Genomic DNA, 24,787 nt, shown 5'->3' on the forward strand with positions numbered 1-24,787 from the left:
ATTGTTTGTCATATTTTTCAAAAAAAGTATTCCATGAATTTTTTAAATGTCGAAAGTTATATATATTTTTGAAAAATAGACAAAATCCTCTATCCATTGATATGGTTATCGACAACGCAATGTTGTCAAATTAAACGCTGGCGCATCTCAACTTCAGTTATTTTTTAAACGACAAGCGCCGCTACAGAATTACTTTCTCACAGTTGCGCCGCCGCCATTGTTATAAGCTAAAGCTCTAATTAATATGATTGAAGTTTATTTTAAATAAACTACCGCCGACAAATTATTCTAAAAAAGAGTTGCGGCGAATCTTTGGACCTAAAGGAAGCAGTGCCACCATTAGGGCTACGAGTGGAGTTTCGGGAACTTTTAGCTTGGAAGAAAAAGTTCTTCTGAAATTTAAAAAACGCAACATATATTTATGTTTATTTGCATTTAGTTTGGGTTGGATGATGAAACGACTGCAGGCCGTCCAAAGTGGAAGCGTTAATTAAAAACAGTCGAGTTCTTCGAATATCGAAAGATTTTTATCAAAGGTAAAATATATTCTATATGTATGTAATATTAAGTTTAATTTACAGTAGTTTCCGCTTAATTGTCCCCCGCTTTATTGATTTGCCCGCTTATTTGATCAAGAAAAAACGCAATATATTCAATAAACTTTTCGTTTAATTGAGTTCGTTTATTTGCGTTACCCTCTTAATTGACATGTATTAAGAATTTATTTTTGAAAACAATACAAAAAAATCCACATAATATCAAACAAAATTTTTGCGATTTTTAAGGCACTGGATGCACTTTTTTCGGGTAGGTATGTTTCGCTTTTTTCTCCACTTTGCTTCAGACACAAAAGACATATTCCGTACGGTATACCGAGATATAACCGTGTTAAAATACAGAAAATGTGATAAAAATCCACCTTGAGCAAAAAAATTCGCATGGACATTAAATTATTACGGCAGCCAACTTGACAAAACTAATGATGCAGAAGTTCTTTTTTTTAGGGCTACTTTCACTTGCAATTGTCAGAATTGAGTCCAAAAGCAATGAACTGAAAAATGTTGTACTGTGTTATACATATAGATCTCATTTTGCATTTTATTTGTATATTAATATAAGAACGTTTAATTGATTCATTGGAGCAATTAAACGGGTGTCTTTTAATTGAGTTGCTGAATCAATTAACGGAATATCGGGTAAATGATTTTTCGGATAATTGCAGCAAAAACTGAAACATTTTTGAAAATCAATTAAGCGAAAACTACTGTATATAAAATTTAATGTAGGACTTGAAGACATTATTAAATCAGACATCGAAAGGGATGTCAGTCATTGATTATGCTGGACGAAATCATAAATTAACGTGTCAACAGAGAGATGACATAATTAATATAATAATTGAAGACATAGTAATAAATATATTTAAGTATTTCTGTATAAACAAAATTTTATAAAATAAATATAATGAAGTTAAAAAATTATTATTTCTTTTAATAGCCATAAAAATCGTATACGAATGGTGTCAAATTATCAACGGTCTGGTGTCAAATTGTACACGAACGGTGTCGAATCAACAACGTATGGTATTAATTCGGCAACGAAATGGTGTCATTTTTTCGTTGTTAAATTTTCACCGTTCGTGTACAATTTGTACACATACGGGGTTGATACACTATTAATTTTTTCGCTGAGTGTATACACCGTGCGTTGTATTATAACAAGATGGCTTAAGTCCTCCTCTATGATTCGTTTATACATCATTATGGCCCCAGGTGGGGTTCAACTAAATGATACTTAATAATGTTTGAGAGTAATTCTAGCGAGATTTTGAACAGTTTCAGCGGCAACTCCTACGGCTGGCTTTCAAAAATATAGTGATATTGACATTGAAGAATATCACCATCACCTTTATATAGCTTACTTTCTAGACTAAACTCGTATACATACAACTACGAGAACAACTAGAGTGTACGTATGCGTTTGAGTGCAAATGTACAAGTATTTGCTGTCATGTGCTACTTTCTAACGTTTTTGAATATTTTCGTATGTGAGCTACACACTCTCACACACCTGTATATGTAAATGTATGAATGTGTGTGTGCATGTGTGGTAGATTTGTAATAGTAACACACATAATCATACAAGTGCATACTACACTAACGTATTGTACACCATTCTAAAGCACTTACCTGACACTTGAATGCCAATGTGGTTTCATTTTCTGAATTGACAGACAAAATCTTCATAGTTTCCAAAACACGACACGATGACTTGGGCAACAATTGTACGGTGTGTACAAAAAATTTACCAACATCCTTGTCACGATTTTTATCGGTTGAGCGCATACGTAAGACTTAAGTTTTGAATTGAAGAGGTACAACAGATCCAGATGCAGAGACGCATTGAATACCGACCGCAATCATAGACACACAACCAAAAAGCAAGAGGTTGTCGTCATAGAAGAACAGAAGAATCATGAAAAAGAAATAGAACATAAAAAACAATTTGGGTTTTTATTCTGTATTAAAAAAAAAAATAGAAATGAAAAATTACAAAAATTTATATAAAAAAAATAATACTAAAATATATAGAAAGTATTTGAATGAATATAAAGCGAAAGAACTAGAATGAATATAATGTCATTCGTATAAACATATAATAACCACAAAGTAGGATGCTTTTTACAGCAGCTGCATTGGATTATGACCGTTGAAAATGTGAGAAATTTAAATTTTGGTAAAACTGAAGGTAGATAATGCGCCACGCTTCCAAGTGCACGATAGTTTCTGGTTTATCTGCATTAGAGAGCTCCAAGGTTGTATGGACGAAAAAAAATTCAAGATACAGGTCGTCGTAATTTTAAAAGTTGGGGGTCATTCTAACCCCAAGTGATATTAAGGGTAAATTTCCATTTTTTTGCTGTTATTATAAATACTAGTGCTCATGTTATATTTTTTTAATTTCATTAAAATCGGCCCAAAAATATATAACATTTCGCTATATTTCCATGAGAACTTCCAAATATAGAAACATTTGACCTTCACAATTTAAGGGTTAGCGTTTTCCGATTTTAGTAAAACATTCCGATTATATTTAAAATTACCTGGAATTTACCTGAATTTTTGTTGGTCAGAATTCAGTGTCAAGTCACTGTATATACTACCTATACTTATTTATGTAGCAGTAATGGCAATATATGTATGTATTTTTGAAGGTGTAGCTAGCATCGGAGGTGGTTAGTTAAAATTTATCTAAAGCGTCATCATCAACTTCAATGCACTTTCAAACCAAAAAAAAAATAAAAGAGACACACACAGAAACCCAATAAATTTTCTTATATTATATACATGGAAATGATAAATTGACTTGAATTTCACATAATAACCTTCATCTTTTTGTTACTTGAGTACTGATAACTAACTACTCGTTGGAATAATATACCAATTTGTCCATTCATTTCTACACAGGTGGAAAAAAAGACAATAACCATAATATATATATATATAATCCTCCGACATAAGTAAGAGGTTGTAGGCATGCATGAATAATTCGAACAATTTCATGAAGAAATAATCGAGTAATACGACTACAAATATTTTTTTTAATTCTGAATTTAAATAAGTAATAATCTCATCCACTATAACTCGTAATAATCTAAACGAATGGATTTGACACAATTCACGGTTTGCATTCATGTTTTCCGATACAATTTGCAGTAGAACTAAAACCAATTTATTCTTAAGGTACGGTCACACACAGCTAATATTTGACGTTTATCGTCAAATATTTCATTGCCTGAATCTGACCACAAATAAAATTTAGATCAAACAACAAAACAGATGATTTTAGTCAAACAAAATTATTTGTCGGCAAACAAAATATTTTCTTAATGTGAACAAAGTGTGACCACTAGCTACATAAATACCTAAAAAATATATAATTTGATCTTGCAAATATTTTTAAGGTTAAAGCACTTATTTCGAATTGTAAAGTAATCATTTTATTAGAGATTTATTGAATTTTGTTATCATATATTGAATTTAATTTTTCACTTTTTGTTTGACCAAACTGCTGCGAAAAAGAATCAGTAAATATATTTGCCGTGTGGTCACACTATATCAAACACTTTCATAAAATAATTGTTTGATCAAATAGAAAAAAACAGAAAATTATTTGCTCAGCATGGCGGAAAAATAAGAGGAGATTATTTAAATATTTTTCGTACTAAATTAAAGACACAAATTCACTATTTTTTTTTTTAAACATAAATACATATTCAATATTTCTTGAATATTTGTTATTTAAATTATTTTCACTAAATAATTGCATCAATAAATGAAGTCTTCTTCTTCACATAAAAGTCATTCAGCCTAGGATGACATACTGGGAGAAAAACTAATTGAAGACATGAAGTCTATGTTGCGATTTTTGCAATTTTATGCGATTTATATTTTTATACGTTTAACATAGTCTGATGTTTGATTATTTTTTATTTATACATGGAGATTGTCTATTTTCAAAATTTAAAATTGCTCATATGTACATATGGAATATTAACTGAAATTTTATACAGATTGAATTTAAAATCAAAGAAAATTTTACATAAATAGTATGAATTGATTGTAATTAAAAAATAATTCTTAAACAGTATGATCTGTTTAATTTTTTTTTTTACTGCAGAAGAAGAATATGTCTAATAGCATTTTTCAATTTTCTGATTTTAGTATCATACAAAAATTTTTATTATAAATTTTTAGATAATGCGATTGAATTGGAATTAATTAAAAATTTATGTAAAAAAGGTAAACATTTCCATAAAATTTAACAATATTTGTGAACATGTTCTTATTCTGAATGAAAAAAGTTTGGAAAAAGTCGTGTTCGATTAATAATATGTATTAAAAAACCAATAAGCATTTTTACTGGAATTCAAGTTGATAGCAAGTGTAATTCAAGCCTTGAGTTATAGTCAAGCAATTGAATTACAGTTGTATTACACTTTATTTCAATAGCATTCTCCAGTAAAAAGGAAACATAAATTCAAGCCATATGTTTTTTGTTTGAAAAATATTTAATATTTCAAATATTTTTCAAGTATAAAACATGATTACATTTCCATTCAATTTCAATTATGAATTGTGATAGTAATATAATTTAATAAATAAACATTTAATAATTATATTATTAAATTGTTCAAGCTTGTGTTCTTTTCGCGATTTGTTTTCATTATTTAGCGATTTTTAATTTAAGATATAGCAACACTACTTTTGCGATAACACATGATGCAACAGCTGTTATTTGACACTGTTTGATCTTGCAAATGAATTGCAAGATCAAATAAAAAAATACCCAAAATGCAGGAAAATATTTGCTGTTTAGTGGTCACACATTGGTCACATTACAAGAATGTTTTCATATTGGCAAATAAATTTGTTTGACCAAATTCAGCTGTTTTCTTGTTTGCAGTGCAAAAATATATTGTGTTCAAACTAGAAACATAAAATATTTGACGCTTAAATAAAAGTACTGAAATTTCATAATTCTTTCAAATGTAAAGCAAAATCTGGTAATATTTTACTTTCTAGAAATGTCTTTTTTATTGATGAAAGAAATTAAAGTTGTTTTGCAGCTTTATTTGATAATTATTTAGAACAAATATTACCATAAATGTGACCACAAGTCAAATATATTTTCCCCTTTGTGTGTTTGATAGTATTTCGGTGTAGTTTGATTAAACAAATATGGCAAATAAATGTGTACAGTGTGAACACAAAATCAACCCATGAATTATTTGATGTAGTTTTGATCAAACACATGAAACATCTTGTGTCAAATAATTTGCGTAGTCTGACCCTACCTTTAGAAACACTACCAAAATAAATGGTTTTGTGTCATCCTGGACTTTATTTAGAATCATAAATTGTAGGGTTCAGATACGACGACGTAATGTGAAAATGATACGATACCCCAGTATATACATTTTGGATCCTCATAAGATTCTAAGGCGATCATGCTGTGTCCGTCAGTCTGTCCGTCTGCCTGTCTGTTGACCGAAGAACACCCAAAATGAAATTTGCTAACTAGCTGAAATTTTACACAAATATCCTCTATTGAAAATGGGCTATGATTTCACTTAGCCCCCATGCAAATGTCTCCCGGTATAATGTTTGAACAGGCATCAATATGTTGATTATTCTTTAATCCTGATAAAATGTTGCACTGTAAAGTATGGCGAAAATCGTGGAACATTTTTCTCTAGTCCCCATACAGGGTCCCCTTCAGAAAATTACTTAAACATTCAAAAGAGCTTACATAGTCATTGGGAGCTAGTCAAGCAGCTATTTCAAAACTTTTGAGAACAGATGGATTCATCCAAAAGCCGGGAAATTGGGTACCATACGAATTCAAGCCCTAAGAACTTGAAAGACAATTTTGCAAGTTCGAAATGATGCTTGAACGTCATAAAAGAAACTTATTTGTGCACCGAATCATTCGATGCGATGATAACCCAAAAATATTGTATGTGAAGCCCAGCTAAGGTAATGCTCTGTATTTGGTGGGAGCAAAAGGGTCCTATCTATAATGAGCTGCTGAAATCTGACCAGACCATCACAGGGAACCTGTACCGAACGCAACTGATTCGTTTGAAGCGAGCATTGGCCGAAGAACACCCAGAATATGCGACCAGACATGAAACCGTAATATTCCATCATCATAGCGCTCGGCCACATGTTGCAATATCTCTGAAAAGCTTTATCTATATCTCTGAAAAGCTGGGATACGCTTCGCTTCAGAACAGAGTATCCGATATTGGCTTGATTTGATCTTTGCCTCAAAAGATGAGCAGTTCTTTTGGCCTCACCCGTCTTATAGTCCAGACCGTGGCCCGTCCGACTACTATTTGTTTCGATCGAAGCAGAATGCTCTCTCTGGGATACGCTTTACTTTGAAACAGAATATCCGATATTGGCTTGATTCGTTTTTGGCCTCAAAAGATGAGCAAAATTTATAGCTAACAATTGCCAATACTTTGAATAAATTTATATTGTACAAATAATTCAAAATAAAAGCAAACAATTTTAAAAAATTCCAGTCTTTCCATAAAAATTCATTCATATTTCAAATCCCAAATTTTATATTTTCAAAGATTTATTTAAACAAAACGATTTGAAATTACCCAATAAGCAATTGAATTACAGTTGTATTACACTTTATTTCTATAGCATTCTCCAGTAAAAAGGAAACATAAATTCAAGCCATATGTTTTTTGTTTGACAAATTAATAAATTTTCAAATATTTTTCATGTTTAAAGTATAATTACATTTGCATTCAAGTCAAATTCCAACAAAATGTTCAAGTGCTTGAATTTTTGGGGCTTTGGAGCTTAATGGGTAAATATTAGAAGGTTACATAATGAACGCAAATGAACCGGTTTTTTACCAAATATTATAAAAAAAGTTGAACCGACATTGAATAAGTTCGCTTAGGTTAGTTCAGCGACTTGTTCACTTGGGACAATATATGAGACAGTTCTTGTATTAACCGAAATTGAATACGTCCATTTAATTAAGTTCAGAGACCTGTCACAAAGTGTCAAAAAGGTGTCAATTAACCCTTTCCTAGGACATCCCCATGTTAAAGTGACAGGTCCCCTTCATGTAAAGTGTTAGAACTGGAACCGGTCCCTACTACTTTGGAACTGTCACGTGATAAGTTTGGTGTTAGTTCCTTTTCCCCTAGGGTAGGCTACGAAATAATTTTAACAAATTTGTGATCAAAAACATATTCCAATTTCAAATCGCTCCCCACGCTAATCCATTTGTTAAGGGATCCTCATTCAGAGTTTATTAAAATCAAAAACAATTTTTTATTTTTTTTAAATTTTGTTTAAATAATTTTGAAAATTTTCATAAAAAATAGTTTAGAATCAAATTTTGAAAATTTTCATAAAAAATAGTTTAGAATGAAAAACAATTTTTTTTTTTTTTTGAATTTTGAAAATGTCAAATTTGGAATTAAAAATTTGCATAATTATAATTAAATATGTAATTGGGATTTTTTTAAATCTTGTAACTTTGACCCAAAACTCTAAACATCAAATAAATAGCATTTGATTTCGAGATCACGGAAACCAATTTTAGACCTTGGATATACGCACAGCCTCAAAAGTGAGTAAACACCAGTGAATTCATTGATTTTTTATCAGAACCTAATATATTATTCAGCCCAATCTCCAACAAACCGAAACTTTTAAATTTTAATCGATTTCTTTAGGATTTTCATTCACCCCTATCGCGAATAAATATTTCACATGAAATATGTTCCCTTTTCCCATTTTTCATGAACATTGTTCACGTGATAAAATTCCCCATGCTGTGAAATTTTGAGATGAAATTTTGTAAACAATAAACAGCTGTTACGAACAAAATCGACTATTGTGAATGAAAATTTAATGGGAATATCACGATAGCAATTTTCCCTTCGATGGAATTGGATATTGCCAATAGGGGTGTGCTTATCTTAAAAAAAAAAATCAAATAATTTGTGGTGTTTACTCACTTTTGAGGATGTGTGTAGATCAAAAATATGTTAAACAAGTAAGAGAGCTATATTCGGCTGCCGAATTTTATATACCCTTCATCAAATTATACTTAAAAATATTTTTTTTAAATATTATTTAAACAAAATTTAATTTTTTTTTAAATTTTAAAAAAAAATTTAACTTTTTTTAAAAATTTTTGAAATTTTTTTTTTTGGAAAATTAATTTATGACAAAAAAAATTTTGTTGATGAAAAAAATAATTATGGTTAAAAAATATTTTTCCCGATTTTGACCCATTGTAGGTCCAACTTACTATAGCCTATATCTATCGTTAGAAATCCATATTGTCTATATTAATGACTTAGTAATCCAGATGTAGATCAAAAATAGGCCAAAAATCAAGGTTGTCCCGATTTTTTCCTTATATCTCAGCCATTTGTGGGCCGATTTTCTCGATTTTAAATAGCAACCGAGCCGGAAGAATTCCCGATATATTGATGTATCAATCATGTTTGTAAGTTATTTCTATAACTATAGTCATATATATAGTCATTGGACGGGCTTCGACGGTCTTTTTTTTTTGGCAAGCTATATAACATGCTTAGAAAAAAAAATCTCAGTATATTTGAGAACCAAATTTAAAGGACTATAACAGGAAAATGGAGAGGCCCATAAATATAAGATATACAATTAATAAGGGCCTATATCAATGTTTATCTATGTTTTGAAGTATGAATTTCTATATGGTAAAACCATTGAGATATATCTAATTTAGTAAAGCAGTAAAATATTTTAAAAAAAATAACGAAAAGATGATTCAAAATTTTTTGAACATCTGGCGCTTCTGTTGAGAAAACGAAATGTCCAATTGAAAAACCCATTTGTATTGGAGGAGAGCAGATTGTCAGCTTCCGTAAAAACTTAGTTTTTCCAAATTCTGAAGATACCGATTTTCATAATTTTGTCCACCTAGATTTTGATTTGGAACCACAATGAAACGGCATGATAAACTTATATATGGGCTAATCCTGCGTGACGAACGTTTCATTCGTACACGTTTTCATATTTATATATGATAATTTTTTGGTTTTTCAAATAAGATACCTCCAATGTATACTATACGCTATAGTGAGATTTAAGTGCAATTCCGAATGGCATAAGACATTGCCTTTTAATTGCCATTTCTTGCGAAATAATTGATCGCAAAATTTTGTGACGCAAGTTACAAAAAGTGGAAGTACCTTTAAAAGTTGAAGTTTTTATTCGTAATTTTAGCGAATTTGGCATAATAAAGCACACAAAATCTTATTCCTAAAAGAAAGATGAATGAAAGAGAATTCTAATATAACTTATTTGCATGAACAATCATTTGCCGTTTTCATAAAAAGCCGAGAACATTTTGTTACGCACGTTACGTGACTCTCGTTACAAATTATCCAGATGCGAAAAATTCCATTCAAAGTGAAATTACTGAAAATTCATTTGTATTTAAATTGAATGGTCAAAAATATAGCTGTCAATCGAACCATCTTGTTAACATTTCAGTAATTATAAAAACACAAAATTAAATTTTTTTGTATAAAATTAAGATATCTGACCTAGTGTTGGATTTGATAATCATTTTTATATGAATGACCATCAAAATACATTTTGTTTATATATAATATACATATCAAGTCTAATATTACAATTAAGAATTCCAAGTTTGATTCATTTAAAAAATTGTTTGTTGGTAGACTGTTTCTGGGACTTGCCCATATACTCTTGCCACTCATGGCGAAGAGTATCAAAATTGGTTTATTCTTGGCTTTTTGTTGACCGATTTTCCCGATATTAAATAGCAGCCGAACCAGGGCTATACACTTTATATTGATGTATCATGTTTTTAAGTTATTTGGGGATTTTGGAAATTTGATTTCAGCAGAGTAACAATTCAAAATATATATACTTTAGGGGGTCGCAAATGAAAAATGTGTAAATTACATACTGAATGACAAACTCCTATATATACCCTTGCCACTCATTGTAAGGGTATAATTACCACTCATGGTTAATTAAAAGGGTATAACAAATGACTTTTAATACTGAAAAGTGTTCAAGGTTCAGGATCATAAGTAAAAAAAATTTCAAAGAAAACTATTATCAAATCCTTTGCTATTATTTCCCATTGGGTTTCTTTGATTACTTGTTAATAGTACAAATAACCTGAACAAAAAAAAATTGCTGAATAGGTGAATTTTTTTCTTGTTCCTGGAAAGCACAAAAGAACCATACATAAAGCACCAAGGAAACCAAGAACAAAAACACGTCCAGATATATTTCACATAGATCTCGAAATTACTAAGTAAAAGAGTACATGATGCTGTAGTTGTTTTCTTTTTTTATTATCGCCATTCTCAAAACGATTTTTGTTTTATACTTCTATTCCTTCCTTTTTATTTTGACAAATTGACAATTTGTCACCTTTACGACCATCACTACCAAGACCACAAATAACTACATGCGATCAAAAGTCGATTGCATTGATTTGAGGGTTTTTTTTTATTAAGTTTCCTTTCCACTTTTTGTCTATTTTTTTTTCTTACCTGCCCATGTAGCTTGAGGTGGCACCAGAATGAAGTCTCTTTGTATTGTATTTGGTTGGAATTCAATGCTGCCATCACTTTTTTGTGACACGGGCTGATAGAGACGCGTTTCTTGGCAATCAATGGTATGTGGCTGTACAACTGTAACGGGGATTTCAAATAATGAGCCCTTTTGTACACATGATGTATCGAATGCACGTATACTGTAAGTAAAATAAAAAAAATAAATAAACCAAATTAATAAAATTTAAAAAAAAAGAAAAATTGTAAATGCAAGCAAAAAGTAAAAGTGATAAAAATAAATGAGATATCTCATAGTAAATTAATGGAAATAGATGTTCAAGTGGTATTAGTGGTGAAGTAAAAAAAAAAGAATTTCCAAAGAATTTTATAGAGTGTCATCGAGATGTTTAATCTGTTTATAATCCGACAAAAACTGAAAAATGAGTGAAAGAAAATCAATAAGAGTATGTAACTGTATTTAAATCTTTGTAAAGATTATTTATACCCTACTGCAACATAGTGGGGAGGTGATATTGCGTTTGTGGTGATGTTTGTAATAGGTTTCATATTGAAAGAAATCACGCTACCTTATTTCAGAACAATCGGTCCATAATTGTTTATGGCTCCCATAAAAGGATCACATCAAAAAACACTAGCATAAATCTCTTAAAAACGTTGGAATCCAATTAAAATTTAACAAAAATAAGTCATCAAATTCCATGGTAATCGATCCATAACACTATACAACAAAAACAATTTTTTTTGAAAAATTACAAGGTCCGACCAATAAATTTTGATAGAGGAGACAAAAAAAAAAGACACGTGTATCGGCGTTTTGAAAGTTTACATCTGAATTTCATTTGAGAAGGCGTTAAACATTCCCAACTCTGGCACATTTTTTTTTGTGTTGTACAGTGTAATTGCTCATAGCTCTCATATAAGTTCCACATCCGAAAATCACTTTAACGACCATAAATCTCTTAAAAATAAAATAAACATCTGGTCCAATCGGGATGTGGTTGTAGACAAGGAGTATTCGAGTTTAAGTTATTAAATGCATCAGGGGCGGCGATATGGGTGCTCAAAGTAGGGTATCTTCGACATCTAAAACACGTGCCATTTTTTTTTGTTTCCCAATCGATTTTTTATTATGAAAAAGTGGAATATTTTTGAAAGACGAAATTTTAAAGTGGCATATTTTGGAATCTAATTGAATTGAATTTTTATTTGTAAGACCAAAAATTAACTTATCTAAACAAAACAAGTGAGAAAGTATGGTCAGTCAAGCCCGACCATATAATACCCTACACTAAGTAAAAGAGCAAAAATATTTTTCTTTTAAAATTTCAATAATTTATATTTTCGAGTGATTTTCGGAAGTGGGCCTTATATGGGGGCTATGACCAATTATGGACCGATCACAATGAAATTAGGTCGTGTGATTTGTGTCTATATGAAAGTTTACTATGTTGAATTTTGTGAGTATACCAACATTTTTAAGCGATTTATGCACGTTAAAGTGATTTTCGGAAGCGGGTCTATATGGGAGCTATGACTAATTATGTACAGATCGTAACACAATTTGGTGACATGAATTTTGTATATATAAAACTTATTTGGAGCGCAATTTGTGGAGATACATTTATAAATTAAACATTTATTACCGATGAAGTCCAATTTCGGAAGGACATTTGTATGGGGGCTAGGTGAAATAATGGACCGATTTCAGCCAGTTTGGTCCTTGGGCCGAAAAAATAATATGTACCAAATTTGATCGAAATATCTTCAAAATTGCGACCTGTACTCTGCGCACAAGGTTTACATGAACAGCCAGCCAGCCAGCCGACCAGACGGACGGACGGACATCGTTTAATCGACTCAGAAAGTGATTCTAAGTCGATCGGTATACTTTAAGGTGGGTGTTAGACTAATATTTTTGGACGTTACAAATATCTGCACAAACGCATAATACCCTCCCCACTATGGTGGTGTAGGGTATAACAAGTAATAGAGCTATATTCGGCTGTGCCGAATCTTATATACCCTTCACCAAATTATACTTTAAAATAAATTTTTTTAAATATTTTTAGGTAAACAAAATTTAATTTTTTTTAATTGTTTTCCAAAATTTTTTTTTTTTAAATTGATTTTTAATTTTTTTTATGACAAAAAAAATTTTTGATGAAAAAAAAGTTCGGGTTAAAAAATATTTTTCTCGATTTTGACCCATTGTAGGTCCAACTTACTATAGCCTTATCTACATCGTTGCAATGGACTTTGAAATATCTATTATTAGATATCCATATTGTCTATATTAATGACTTAGTAATCCAGATATAGATCAAAAATAGGTCAAAAATCGAGGTTGTCCCGGTTTTTTCCTCATATCTCCGTTATTTGGACCGATTTTGCTGATTTTAAATAGCAAACTTCTCGAAAGCATGCCTGACAGAATTATTGAAGATTTGGATCCCGAAGATATCTGGGGTCTTCAGAAAATTGATTTCAACAGACAGACGGACAGACAGACAGAAGAACATGGCTTAATCCAGAATATATATACTTTATAGGGTCGGAAATGAAAAATGTTGAAATTACAAACGGAATGACAAACTTATATATACCCTTCTCACGAAGGTGAAGGGTATAAAAATAGTTTGGTATAAATGTGGATCAAATTGTTCCTAATATTTGCAATCCTATTAAAATTTTCATACAAATTTTAGTTTTAAAAACTCAATAAATGTGTAATATGTAATAATATCTATATTTATTAACAAAACTTAATGAAATTTTAAACATTTCTTAAATATGTCATTCTAAATAACAACGTTTAAAAAAACTTGTCAAAAGGTCAAAGAAAATCCCACAATTCCTAAAAATTGAAGCGAAAATCCAAAAAATGGTATTTTTTACAATTTTGCCCATAAGATCCACATTTCCTTTGGGGCTGGGAACTTTGTGGATAAATAGGGAACACATCAAGGTTTCCAAGACTGCTTTTCGTTTTCTGATCCCAGCTTTAAGATTTTAGAACATGTGGCCCAAAGTTGAAATTTTGATAAAAAAAATAGGTCAAATTTCGAAGAGGCTAGGGGCGACATATTCGAAAGATAGGAATTATTTTTTATACCAAAATAATCTGCGTAAAGATTCCTTACAGCTAAACATAAAATTGTTATATTGATATACAGTGGTTGACAAAACAATGGAAACTTTTCCAAATATTTCATTAGTGGCCTAAAATCTGAAATAATTTTTTAAAAAATTTTAACATTTTTGTAGTATTTTATTTCTATACTTTTATTAACTTAAATTAACAAAAAACAAAGGACATAATTAAATTATAAAAATGAGAAAACAAAATTAAAAGATTTCTTTATTACGGCATTGACAAAACAATGGAAACTTAGGTATTATTTTAACAAATATGATCTAAACTTAGCAATAACGCAATATTTTGTTGGGTATCCCTTATTTTTTATAACTGCTACATATCGACGATGCATTGAACCAATTAAAGAGTTAATGGTCTCCTTTGAAATATGTTGCCAGTCCCTTATAACCGCCTCGGATAAATCTTCCTTCCTGGTGTAATTTTGGGTCCTTATTTTACGATCTACAATTTCCCATAGATTTTCTATGGGATTGAGATCTGGCGATTGGGCAGACCACTTCAAAACACGTACCTCGTTGGCTTGTAACCACTCGGAATCTCCAAACTAGGGGCATATTTTCCTCAGCGTATGGATACATAACATCGTTTAATATGGTTCTGTATCCTATACCTGTCATGGTATCTTTTATAATATGAATTGGGCCCATACCTTGCCCTAAAAAACATCCCCATACCATAATATTGCCACCGCCAAACTGTACAGTCTTATTTGTGTACTTTGGATCTAATCTTTTTCCCTTTGGTCGTTTTACAAATGTTCTCCCATCACTGTCTCTTAAATTGTATTTGGATTCGTCGGAAAAGAGGATAGTATTCAACCAGTTTAAATGATCCCTGGCAAATTGTAGACGAGCAGAACGAGTGGTTTTGAGTGGAAATGAGTGGTTTTTTCACAGGACGATAGCAACTAATACCAGCCTCATTGGCGCTGCGACTAACTGTTCGGGTACTTATTTTAGGCTATTAACAACCTCTCCAGGAGTTATTTTTGGGAATTTCTTGAACTCTCTCGCTATTAAATTATCTTGTCCAGTGTTGCCAGACAAAGTTTACCTTATGTCCCCAATCTGAAAGTCGATGTCCCCAAAAAATCCCCATTTGAAATCCCCAATTTTGTCACCATAAAAAAAATTAAATTATATTGTTAATACTAAATTTTACTATGTTGAGTTTAACAAACTAAAGTTGCAATCTGGCATAATAACATACGACAAGCATTTTTACATCTATTTACCTCATTGTCAGTTTTCAAAATGTTGATTCATCGATTTTGGAACAAGTTGTTTGGAAGATGTCATTTTACTTTGAAACCTGCCAAAGAATTCTTGATGTTTATCCGATTTTTGTATGAATTAGTTTTTATAACTCATTGAGAAATCAAGAGCTTTATAATATTAGATTTTTTATTCCAGAAAAAGAAAGTATATTTTGTAAAAAATGGACAAAATAAGCCATAATTTCACCGCATCGGAAGTGGAATCCATTTAAATATAATTTAAAAAAAGCATTGAAAAACTCATTGTCGTATTAAAATAGAACTTAAAGATAACACTCTGCTGCAAAATAAAACTTTTTGTCAGAACTTGAAAAGCGACCCAATGGTGGTTGTAGACCTAGGTGAGGGAATACTAAAACCGTTTTCAAAGATTTTGAAACTTCCTCAAAATTTTGAGTTATTTTGAAAAAAACTGTTTTAAGTAGTACTTAGTACCTCTAACTCACACATTTTGCATATTTTTTTCGTCGTTTTTCAAATTCAACAAAGTTATTTTAATTTTTTTCTATGAAAACCTATTTTTTTACACAGTGTTTTAAAGACAATAGAATATATAGAAATAAACATTACTTGTCGAAATCGGTTTATATTTGCAAAAGTTATTAAACTTTTTCGAAAAAAGTTCCAAAGAAGGGTATATTGAGTTAGAGCTGATGTTTGCAACGTGCAAAAATATTGTCCCAATACCCACCTTAAAGTATACCAATATGTTCTGGATCACTTTCTGAGTCGATTTTGCAATGTCCGTCCGTCCATGTAAACCTTGTAATCAAACTACAGGTCGTAATTTCAAAGATAATTTGGTACAAGCTCTTGTATTGCCCCAAGGACGAAGCCTATTGAATTTGATTAGAATGGGTACATCATTTCTCATAGCCCCCATACGATTGCCCTATCTGAAAATAGTTAAGCTGTCATAAATATCTTAGTTATATAGATATAAAAAACAAATTCAGCAAAAATAAGTTTTATATATGCCGAACCTGCCTCACCAAATTTACCATATAATGCCCACATCCGAAAATTATTTTAATGAGTATAGATTTCTTAAAAATATTTCAAACTCAAATAAAATTCAACACAAATAGTTTTCATATGCATATACAGAAGACATGTTAAGAACTAAATTTTCTTTATACATTGCAATAAAAATGTATATCAATGCATTGGTATAAGCTTTCATATCAAAATAAGTATTGAAATGCTATTAAAATCAAATTTTGTTTTTTTTTAGATATTCTTAACAAAAACAATACTTATAACTTACAAATGTATCAAAAGATGCACGGTATTTTAAAACGTAATCAGTTTTCTTTCCAAACCCGTTTAAAAATATAAAGTCGGACAAAAACTGACTAAAGCTGGCCCACACGGAATGATTTGTTCGCCTGATTTGTGATTGAAAATTTTCAATTACTTGTGATTTTTATCGCGCACATCCCCATTAACAAGTAACAAGATGTCGAACACGACCAAATCATAATCACAAATCAACCGTGTGTGAACAGCTTAAGTTACAGGTCGACGATAAGTTGAAGAACATCATTGAAAACTTTTTTTTTTGAATAAATTCTGAATTTGAGGATGTTTTTTGAAATTTTTTGACATTTTTTTCACTTTCGCACAGTGTAATTAACAGGGCAACCAAAAATATGCAATATCATATTTTTTGCTGTGCGTCGTATAAACATATGACTTAGTTATTTATCCGTTTCAGACAATTTTAAGAATTTTGGCATCGATTTGTTAGTGCATATTTTAGCATATTTTGCTCTTTACAGCATATTTTAGCATATTTTGCGATTTATAGCATATTTTTGCATATTTAACTCATAACTGCATATTTTTGTTGCATATTTTATTTTTTTTATCATTTTTTTAATGTAATTTTATTTTGCATTGTAAATTTTGATTTCAATATTTTACTATTTTGTTACTGTCCAATGTTAATTTGCCTAACTACTTAATGAAAAAATGAGAGTACCCATAATCGACTTATCTTTATTGAATTTTCATTGACTTAAGAGAGCTTATTTTTCATATATTTGAATTAAATTAAAAAAAATATACACATACATCAAAATTTAACAAATAGTAAAAATTATGTAAAAAAATGAAAAGAAAATTTTAAAATTTTATGTTATTATTTGCAACATCTTAAGTAAATCAAACTTAAGTTTGCTGACAGTTATGGTTGGGTATTAACAGTTTACCAATATGAATATTTAAACAACTATTCAACAAATGTTCTGATTATTAAGATCCATCGAAAACCTCGCGTTCAAATCATAGATAGATTTACTCAAATTTAACGAAGATGTTAAGAAAGACGAAACAATGGATTATAAGGTTTTTTTGATAATTCTATTTAATTTAGAAGCCGATTTTATTTAGATGTTAAACTACATACATGATGAATGCTACAAAATCAATTGCAATTTTTTACCAACAAATTACACACGCTCTAAATAGAGTTTTTAAACATTATTCAAATGATGAAAAAGTGGATTTTTATGCTTTATGTAGAATTTCGAGAAATTTATCCGGAACATCCCCTCCCTACTGATCCCATAAACATTGGGGCACATGGATTGAGAAATTTAAATATTATGCCACTTATTACTAAAAAAAATTTAAGTATTAGGCTGTTTAAAAGATGAGACAAATCAATTGATATAGAAACTCTACGGAAATCGAAAACAAGGATTTAGTTTGAAAACTTAAGTAATTATTTGATAAATATAATAAAATGAATTAAATCAAACTATTTGTCTGTATGGCCGAAGTCACTAAAATCGAAATGTAATCCTATAATAACCAATTTTAATTTATGACCTCAATATTCTATTTACTTCTTATATATTTTTATAATAAAACTTTGAAATCAAACAATAACCAAATATTTTTAAGTGCATATTTTTAACATTTTATGAGCATATTTTTAATTTTTAAGTGCATATTTTATACGCATAAAACACTTTTTTTAGAGCATATTTTTGGTTGCCCTGGTAATTAACATTTAAATACGAAGTCAAAAATTGGCTCCTAGAGAATGATTCAGCTTTCTGTGTTTAGCAAGAATTTAAAACAATTTAATATCTGTGAACTTTTGATGAAATCCTTTTTAAATTTTTTTATTATCAAAATAGTGTCCTGGAAACGAAAAATCTAAAATTTTTGTGTTTTTCATCAAATTCTGAAGAAATGAAAGAAATAAAATATGATTATTTAAACAAAATATAAAACCAAATAGATTAGAAATTGAAATGTTTGTCAATAAATAGCTCTTCTGCTTTATTACTAGGCCAAGTACTCTACATTGTTAATGTCTAAAAATGTAAAATCCCCAAAAATGGATGTAAATCCCCAAATTTTGTTAAAATCCCCAAATCCCTCCCCACGAAATTCTGTCCCCAAAAAAATCTTGAAATCCCCAAATTGGGGACAAATCCCCACATCTGGCTACACTGATCTTGTCTAGGAGTAGTCTTACGAGGTCTTCCACCTAAATGTGGAGTTTTTACAGAACCGGTCTCACGAAATTTCTTTATAGCTTTTGAAACTGCTGATTTATTTATTGAATATTTGTCACAGACTTTTTTGTTTTAAACCAGCTTTAAAATTGTTAATTATTTTATTTTTTAAGTCTTCACAAATCTTAACTTTAGCCATTTTCGTTAACTTTGAAAAAAAGCAATTATGCAAAAAACTTGTGAAAAATTACCAGAATTTAAAAATAAAATAACTTAAAATAGCTTTTTACATCGTTCTTTTAAATATTATTTTCGTTTTACACTTCATTCTTGCAGAAGTTTCCATTTGTCAGTAGCGAGATAGTGAATATTTTTAATTTTGTTCCCTTTTTTCAGAATATAATTAATTATGTTGTTTGCTTTTCAGTTAATTTATATAAATAAAACTATACAAATACTAACAAAAAAAAATTATTTTAAAAAAATATTTTAAATTTTGGGCTATATTTGGAATATTTGGAAAAGTTTCCATTGTTTTGTCAACCACTGTATATAAAATTGAGTTAAGTCACCTTTTCGCCAAAAAAAACAGCAAAAATCTACTATTTTTGGAATTTTTAAATTGAAAATCGTTTATTTTTGGATCCATAATCGATATTGCTCTGAAATCTTATTGGTAATTTAGTTGTCTAACTAACAAAAAAATTCGAATCCATTCGGTTCAAAAATAAGACCTATATATATAAAAAACGGGCCTATAAATAGCACAAGCGTGTTTTTTCAATACCTAGCCAAGCGCATTCCAAAAATATAAAAATCTTTGAAATCTGTTGGGAAAAAAAATGGCACGTGTTTAAAAATTGTACATGTCGAAAGTACCCATTTTAATAACTTAAACTCCAATACTCCTTGTCTTCGCCCACGATAGGACCAGCCGTTTTGAAATGCCAGATTTATTTCCAAAAAATTTTGATTCTGCCCCACTGTTGGTCGGTCTGTAATTGGACATAGCTCCTGCATAAGTGCAGTATCGTCTAATCCTCTATTATAAGCTTCGTCCATTAACAAACATATTCCAAAGATACAAGACAGCTTTATGGTAAAAAATGATTTTCAAGGGAGTAGACCTTTGAAGGGAGTAGACCTTGGACATAACAAAAACTGCATCTCACAAAAAAAAAATATTGAAATTTTAATAGAATAATGAATGATTTGTTCATATCACTCAGTGTAGACTATTATATTGTCGGGCTTGACCGACTATACATTCTTACTTGTTTTATTTTAAACATTAATTTATTAGCTGTAATGTTTGCTGTAAAACCTCTTTACCATTCCACTTGTATTTACTTTAAAGCAAATAATAACAAGGTCATATGTTTGCGCAAAAAACGTATTAAAAGAAAAAAAAATCCTACATACCACCCAATACATACGTTTTTTTAAGTAGTTTTTATAAGGAATATAAGAGTGGCAGGATTAATTTTTAATTACATTTTTAGCATTTAGAAATACTAAAAATCATGAGTATTTTATTTTAACCTCTTCTTTCAGTATATAAATATTTAATTCGTGTGAACAATAAAATTTATAATTTAATTAGAGTACTAGGAATAGAATGAATAATATTGTATGTTTTAAAATATTCAGCATTATTCGGTAAAGGGGCATAAGTGCCTGGTTTTAAATAAGGCTATCATCGCACTATTTACTTAGGGGTAGGGGTAACATACACAACTATTGCTCTATTAATTTGTTATATTATGGTCTGTGCAATATCTGCTTTTGAATACCAAAAGGTGACTTACTCCCCTTTTATTGATAGTTGGTAATGTAAGGAATGTATTTAACACCAGAACCAACAAAAACTGTGGGTACACCACTTTTGCACTGATGGCCTCATATATAAACAAGTAGTAGGCATATATTCGGCTGTGCCGAATCTTATATACTCTTCATCAAATTATACTTTAAAATACAAATTTTAAATAATTTTAGGTAAACAAAATTTAAATTTTTTTTTTCAACATTGTTTTGGAAAAAAATGTTGGAAAAAAAATGTTTGTTAAAAAAAAATCGGGTTAAAAAATATTTTTTCCGATTCATCGTTACAATGGACTTTGAAATATCTATCATTAGATATCCATATTGTCTATATTAATGACTCATTAATCCTGATATAGATCAAAATTAGGCCAAAAATCGAGGTTGTCCTGGTTTTTGCTATATCTCAGCCATTTGTGAGCCGATTTTGTCGATGCCGAGCCGGAAGAATTCCCGATGTATGAATTATGTATGTAAGTTGTTTGGGAGCTACGGAAAGTTGATTTCAACATACAGACGGATAGACGGAAAATTTATAAACTTATAGCATAGAGTAATATATAAAATAGTAATACCTTTTGCAATTAAATATATAAAAGTATATTTTTGTCAAAATTTCTTAATGTGAAAATGGATTAGAAAAAAGTACCCCTAATTGCCGCCAAACTAATTTTTGAATTTGAAACTAGACCTAATAAAGTAAGTCTGTACAAAAAATTGGCTGCCACAAAGTATAATTTTAAGCAATTGTTTAACCCTCTGGCTCTGGCACCAATATTTTTCTACGAACCCTGGCACAATTTACATTTAATTTCCTATATAATGATATTGTTAGGGAACCATTAGGGATACTGGTGTAGCCGTCCTTAATTTCACCACAATAGGTCCAGGCTTCAAATAACTAGTACCAAAACAGTGTTTAAAATTGAGATATTTACATATATAAATAGTTGGCCGGGTCGAATTGTATGGACGATAAAAAAGTAAAAATCGTATAGCAGAAACGCAATCTACGGAAAATTCTAAGAAAGTTTCACCAAGAAACCATAGGTCTAAAATGAAATCCTATCTTGCGCATTTCGACTTTTATTCAATGATATTTCAGTATATATATTTGTTTTAATAATTTTTTTTTGGATAAAATTCGAAATACGCACTATTGGTTTTGATTTTAGACCTATGGTTTCTTGGGGAAAATTTCTTAGAAATTTCAGTAGAATACGTTTCTTTTATACGATTTTTTATGAAAAAAAATCGACCCATCCTAGTAAATAGGGTTAAACAAATATAACTTGTGGGCGATATTCAAGTGTTTATTTTTTATGGGTTTTTTGCCGGTTTTTTGAAAATAAAATAACATTTTTCGTTTCGGAATTTATATTGAAACATCAATAAAAAAACTAAAATTTGTTTTTGGTTTCAATATATTAATTCCCAAATGGAAATTTTTATTTTCTAAAAATGGCAGTGAAATTATTGTGCATCTGATTTTTAAGCAATTAAGGGTTTTCCAACATTTTATGGTTTTTTACTGTCTAATAGGGCTGTTTGTTTCTTACAAATAACAGATTGAAACATTTTTCAAAATTTTTCAATGAAAATTCATATTTATAAATAACACTGCGGAACAGAGATTTTGGTGCCCGAGATTTGAACTACGTTTTGTACAAGCTGATGAACCCTCATTACTATGTTATACTTGTTTTTTTCCAGTCAGCTCGCGTTTTCGAAATATGGCGGTTTTTATATTTTCATTGAATACCCTATTTTTTTGAGTTTTTCTTAAAAATTTTGGGTAATGCAGCTAAGAATGTGGAATTTTCTTAGCATGAGGATGGTATACGTAAACATATGCTTCTTTTGACTATAATAATTCTAATGGATGTTGGCATATTTGTCTGATCTTTCAGGAAAGTTGAAATTTGACTCTTTTAGCTTTATCCTTAATAAAATGTATTATGAAAATTTTAAATAAAAATTTAGCACTGAACATTCAAGGCATTATAGCGAACATAGTTTTTAATTAAAATGAAAAATTAGTTAAAAATTTAATGAAATATTTAGATAATATTCCGAAATTTTACATCCTAAAAAACTATTTTTTTTATAAATAAATTTTTAGGTAGTCATTAGTCTTATTTCTTAATACACATTTAAATCTAACTATAGCAATACAAATACTTCATTTGAAGTTTTTAAAATATTGCGAATTTTGTATTTACGTGATTTACAGCGTTTTTGGTGAAAATATCTTAAAATTTTTATTAAAACACTAGTATTTTATAGAAAAAAATTAATTTTTACAAACGTATAGATTTATTTCTACATTATATATCCAGGAATTGTCTAAGCTGCGAATTTGAATACCAAAGTAATCAAAATACAATTGGAGAACAGTGTATGTAATTGATTTTCTCTGATCTTTTAATATATATTCGCCACAAATGTAGGAAAACATATTAGGATCTTTACACAGCATCTCATCTTACTAGCCATAATGAAATAATATAACAAGAGAAATTATATTTAGCAAAAAAAAACATTTTTGATCTTTAGTTTATGTATAATCTTGCAGGTGTAAAACATTCAAGTTACGAACATTTGTATAATTTTTTAATACGAAAAACATATGAAAAATATTGTAAAACTTTGAGTTATTTGCCAAATAGTTTGGTATATTTTCAGCGAATTTTCAATATTTTTATATAAATTAGTTTATTGATATGTTTTTATTGTATATAGTGAAAAAAATTTGAACCCTTTTACCATAGGTCAAACTTATAAGGATGAAACTGAAAAAAGTTAATTTTCAACATCCTTGCGATATCACCAATATATCCTGAAATTTACATAAACAAAATTGATGTCAAAGAAAAGATAATTTTGTGTAGAATACCAGTACAAAAATTAATTTTTAATTTTAATTTTTAATTTTAAAGCGAAAAAAATACAGAAAAACCAAACAAATTAAAACAGCGATATCTTAAAAACAAGAGCTGCTCAAAAAAAACTAAAGATAGTTTCGACTATGAAATGTCACATACATGTTTTATCAAAAACATTTTCCGCGGCACCAAACCAAAATGTCAATTTTGTTCCTCTGTGTAATTCTTCTATGTAACAAAACGCGCGAAACACCATCATAAACAAGAGGTTTTTCAAAATTTTTCAACGTAAATTCATTTTTTAAATAATTTTTATTGCAAAAAGCTATTGATATGATTTAATTAACATATAAAAATATTTATTTTGTTGAACTTTAATGTGAAGAAAAATTGTAATTTCCACTAAAACCTTCCTTTTGTTGCCCCCTGTAATGAAACAGGGTATCTACAAATACAATATATTTAAAGATCACTCTATTAGCTACAATCGTTTCATACATGTCTTACTCCTCAGATCAATAGTTTAAAAGATACGATTTTTTATAAGCTAGATTGGTGATATTTCCCACTGCACAGAAAAAAGTTTCAACATAAATAATATGATTTGATTTCATTGATTTCAATTCATAACATTTATAAATAATTTCTTAAATATTAAGATTTTTCATATTTTATGTTTTCAAATTAAATCTAGAAGGCTTGAAAAATATAATTTCATTTTCATTTATATTTTTTTGTTTTTGAAAAATGTTTGAAATTTTCCTTGGAAAATATTTTATTTATTTTTATGATTTTCAGCCAAAAAATGAGCAAATATGCGCGAAATTGATTAAATTTTTTTAAGGGGATGATATGCTTAATGTTTATGGATATTTTATTATGTTCAATGGTATTTTTTAAGTTTCAGATATTGTTGATTCATCTTAAAATATTGGCCAATATATGGCTACTAAACAAATATTTTTACATTAATTCATTAGATAATCCAATTATAATGCAATTTATTATAAAATATTATTA

The 24,787-nt window shown here is 29.4% G+C and overlaps 1 protein-coding gene across 1 annotated transcript in view; it reads right to left on the minus strand.

Annotated features, from left to right (window-relative positions):
- The window catches only part of TppII (Tripeptidyl-peptidase II), a 286,875-nt gene that overhangs the window by 224,436 nt on the left and 37,652 nt on the right, over positions 1-24,787 (minus strand). The window contains exons 11-12 of the mRNA XM_065513274.1: positions 11,129-11,331; positions 2,190-2,353 (exon numbers count right to left, since the gene is read on the minus strand). Coding sequence (XP_065369346.1) covers positions 2,190-2,353; positions 11,129-11,331 — 367 coding nt within the window. The remainder of the gene's footprint in view (positions 1-2,189; positions 2,354-11,128; positions 11,332-24,787) is intronic.

The sequence above is a fragment of the Calliphora vicina genome, chromosome 5, assembly GCF_958450345.1.
Source record: "Calliphora vicina chromosome 5, idCalVici1.1, whole genome shotgun sequence".
NCBI lineage: Eukaryota > Metazoa > Arthropoda > Insecta > Diptera > Calliphoridae > Calliphora > Calliphora vicina.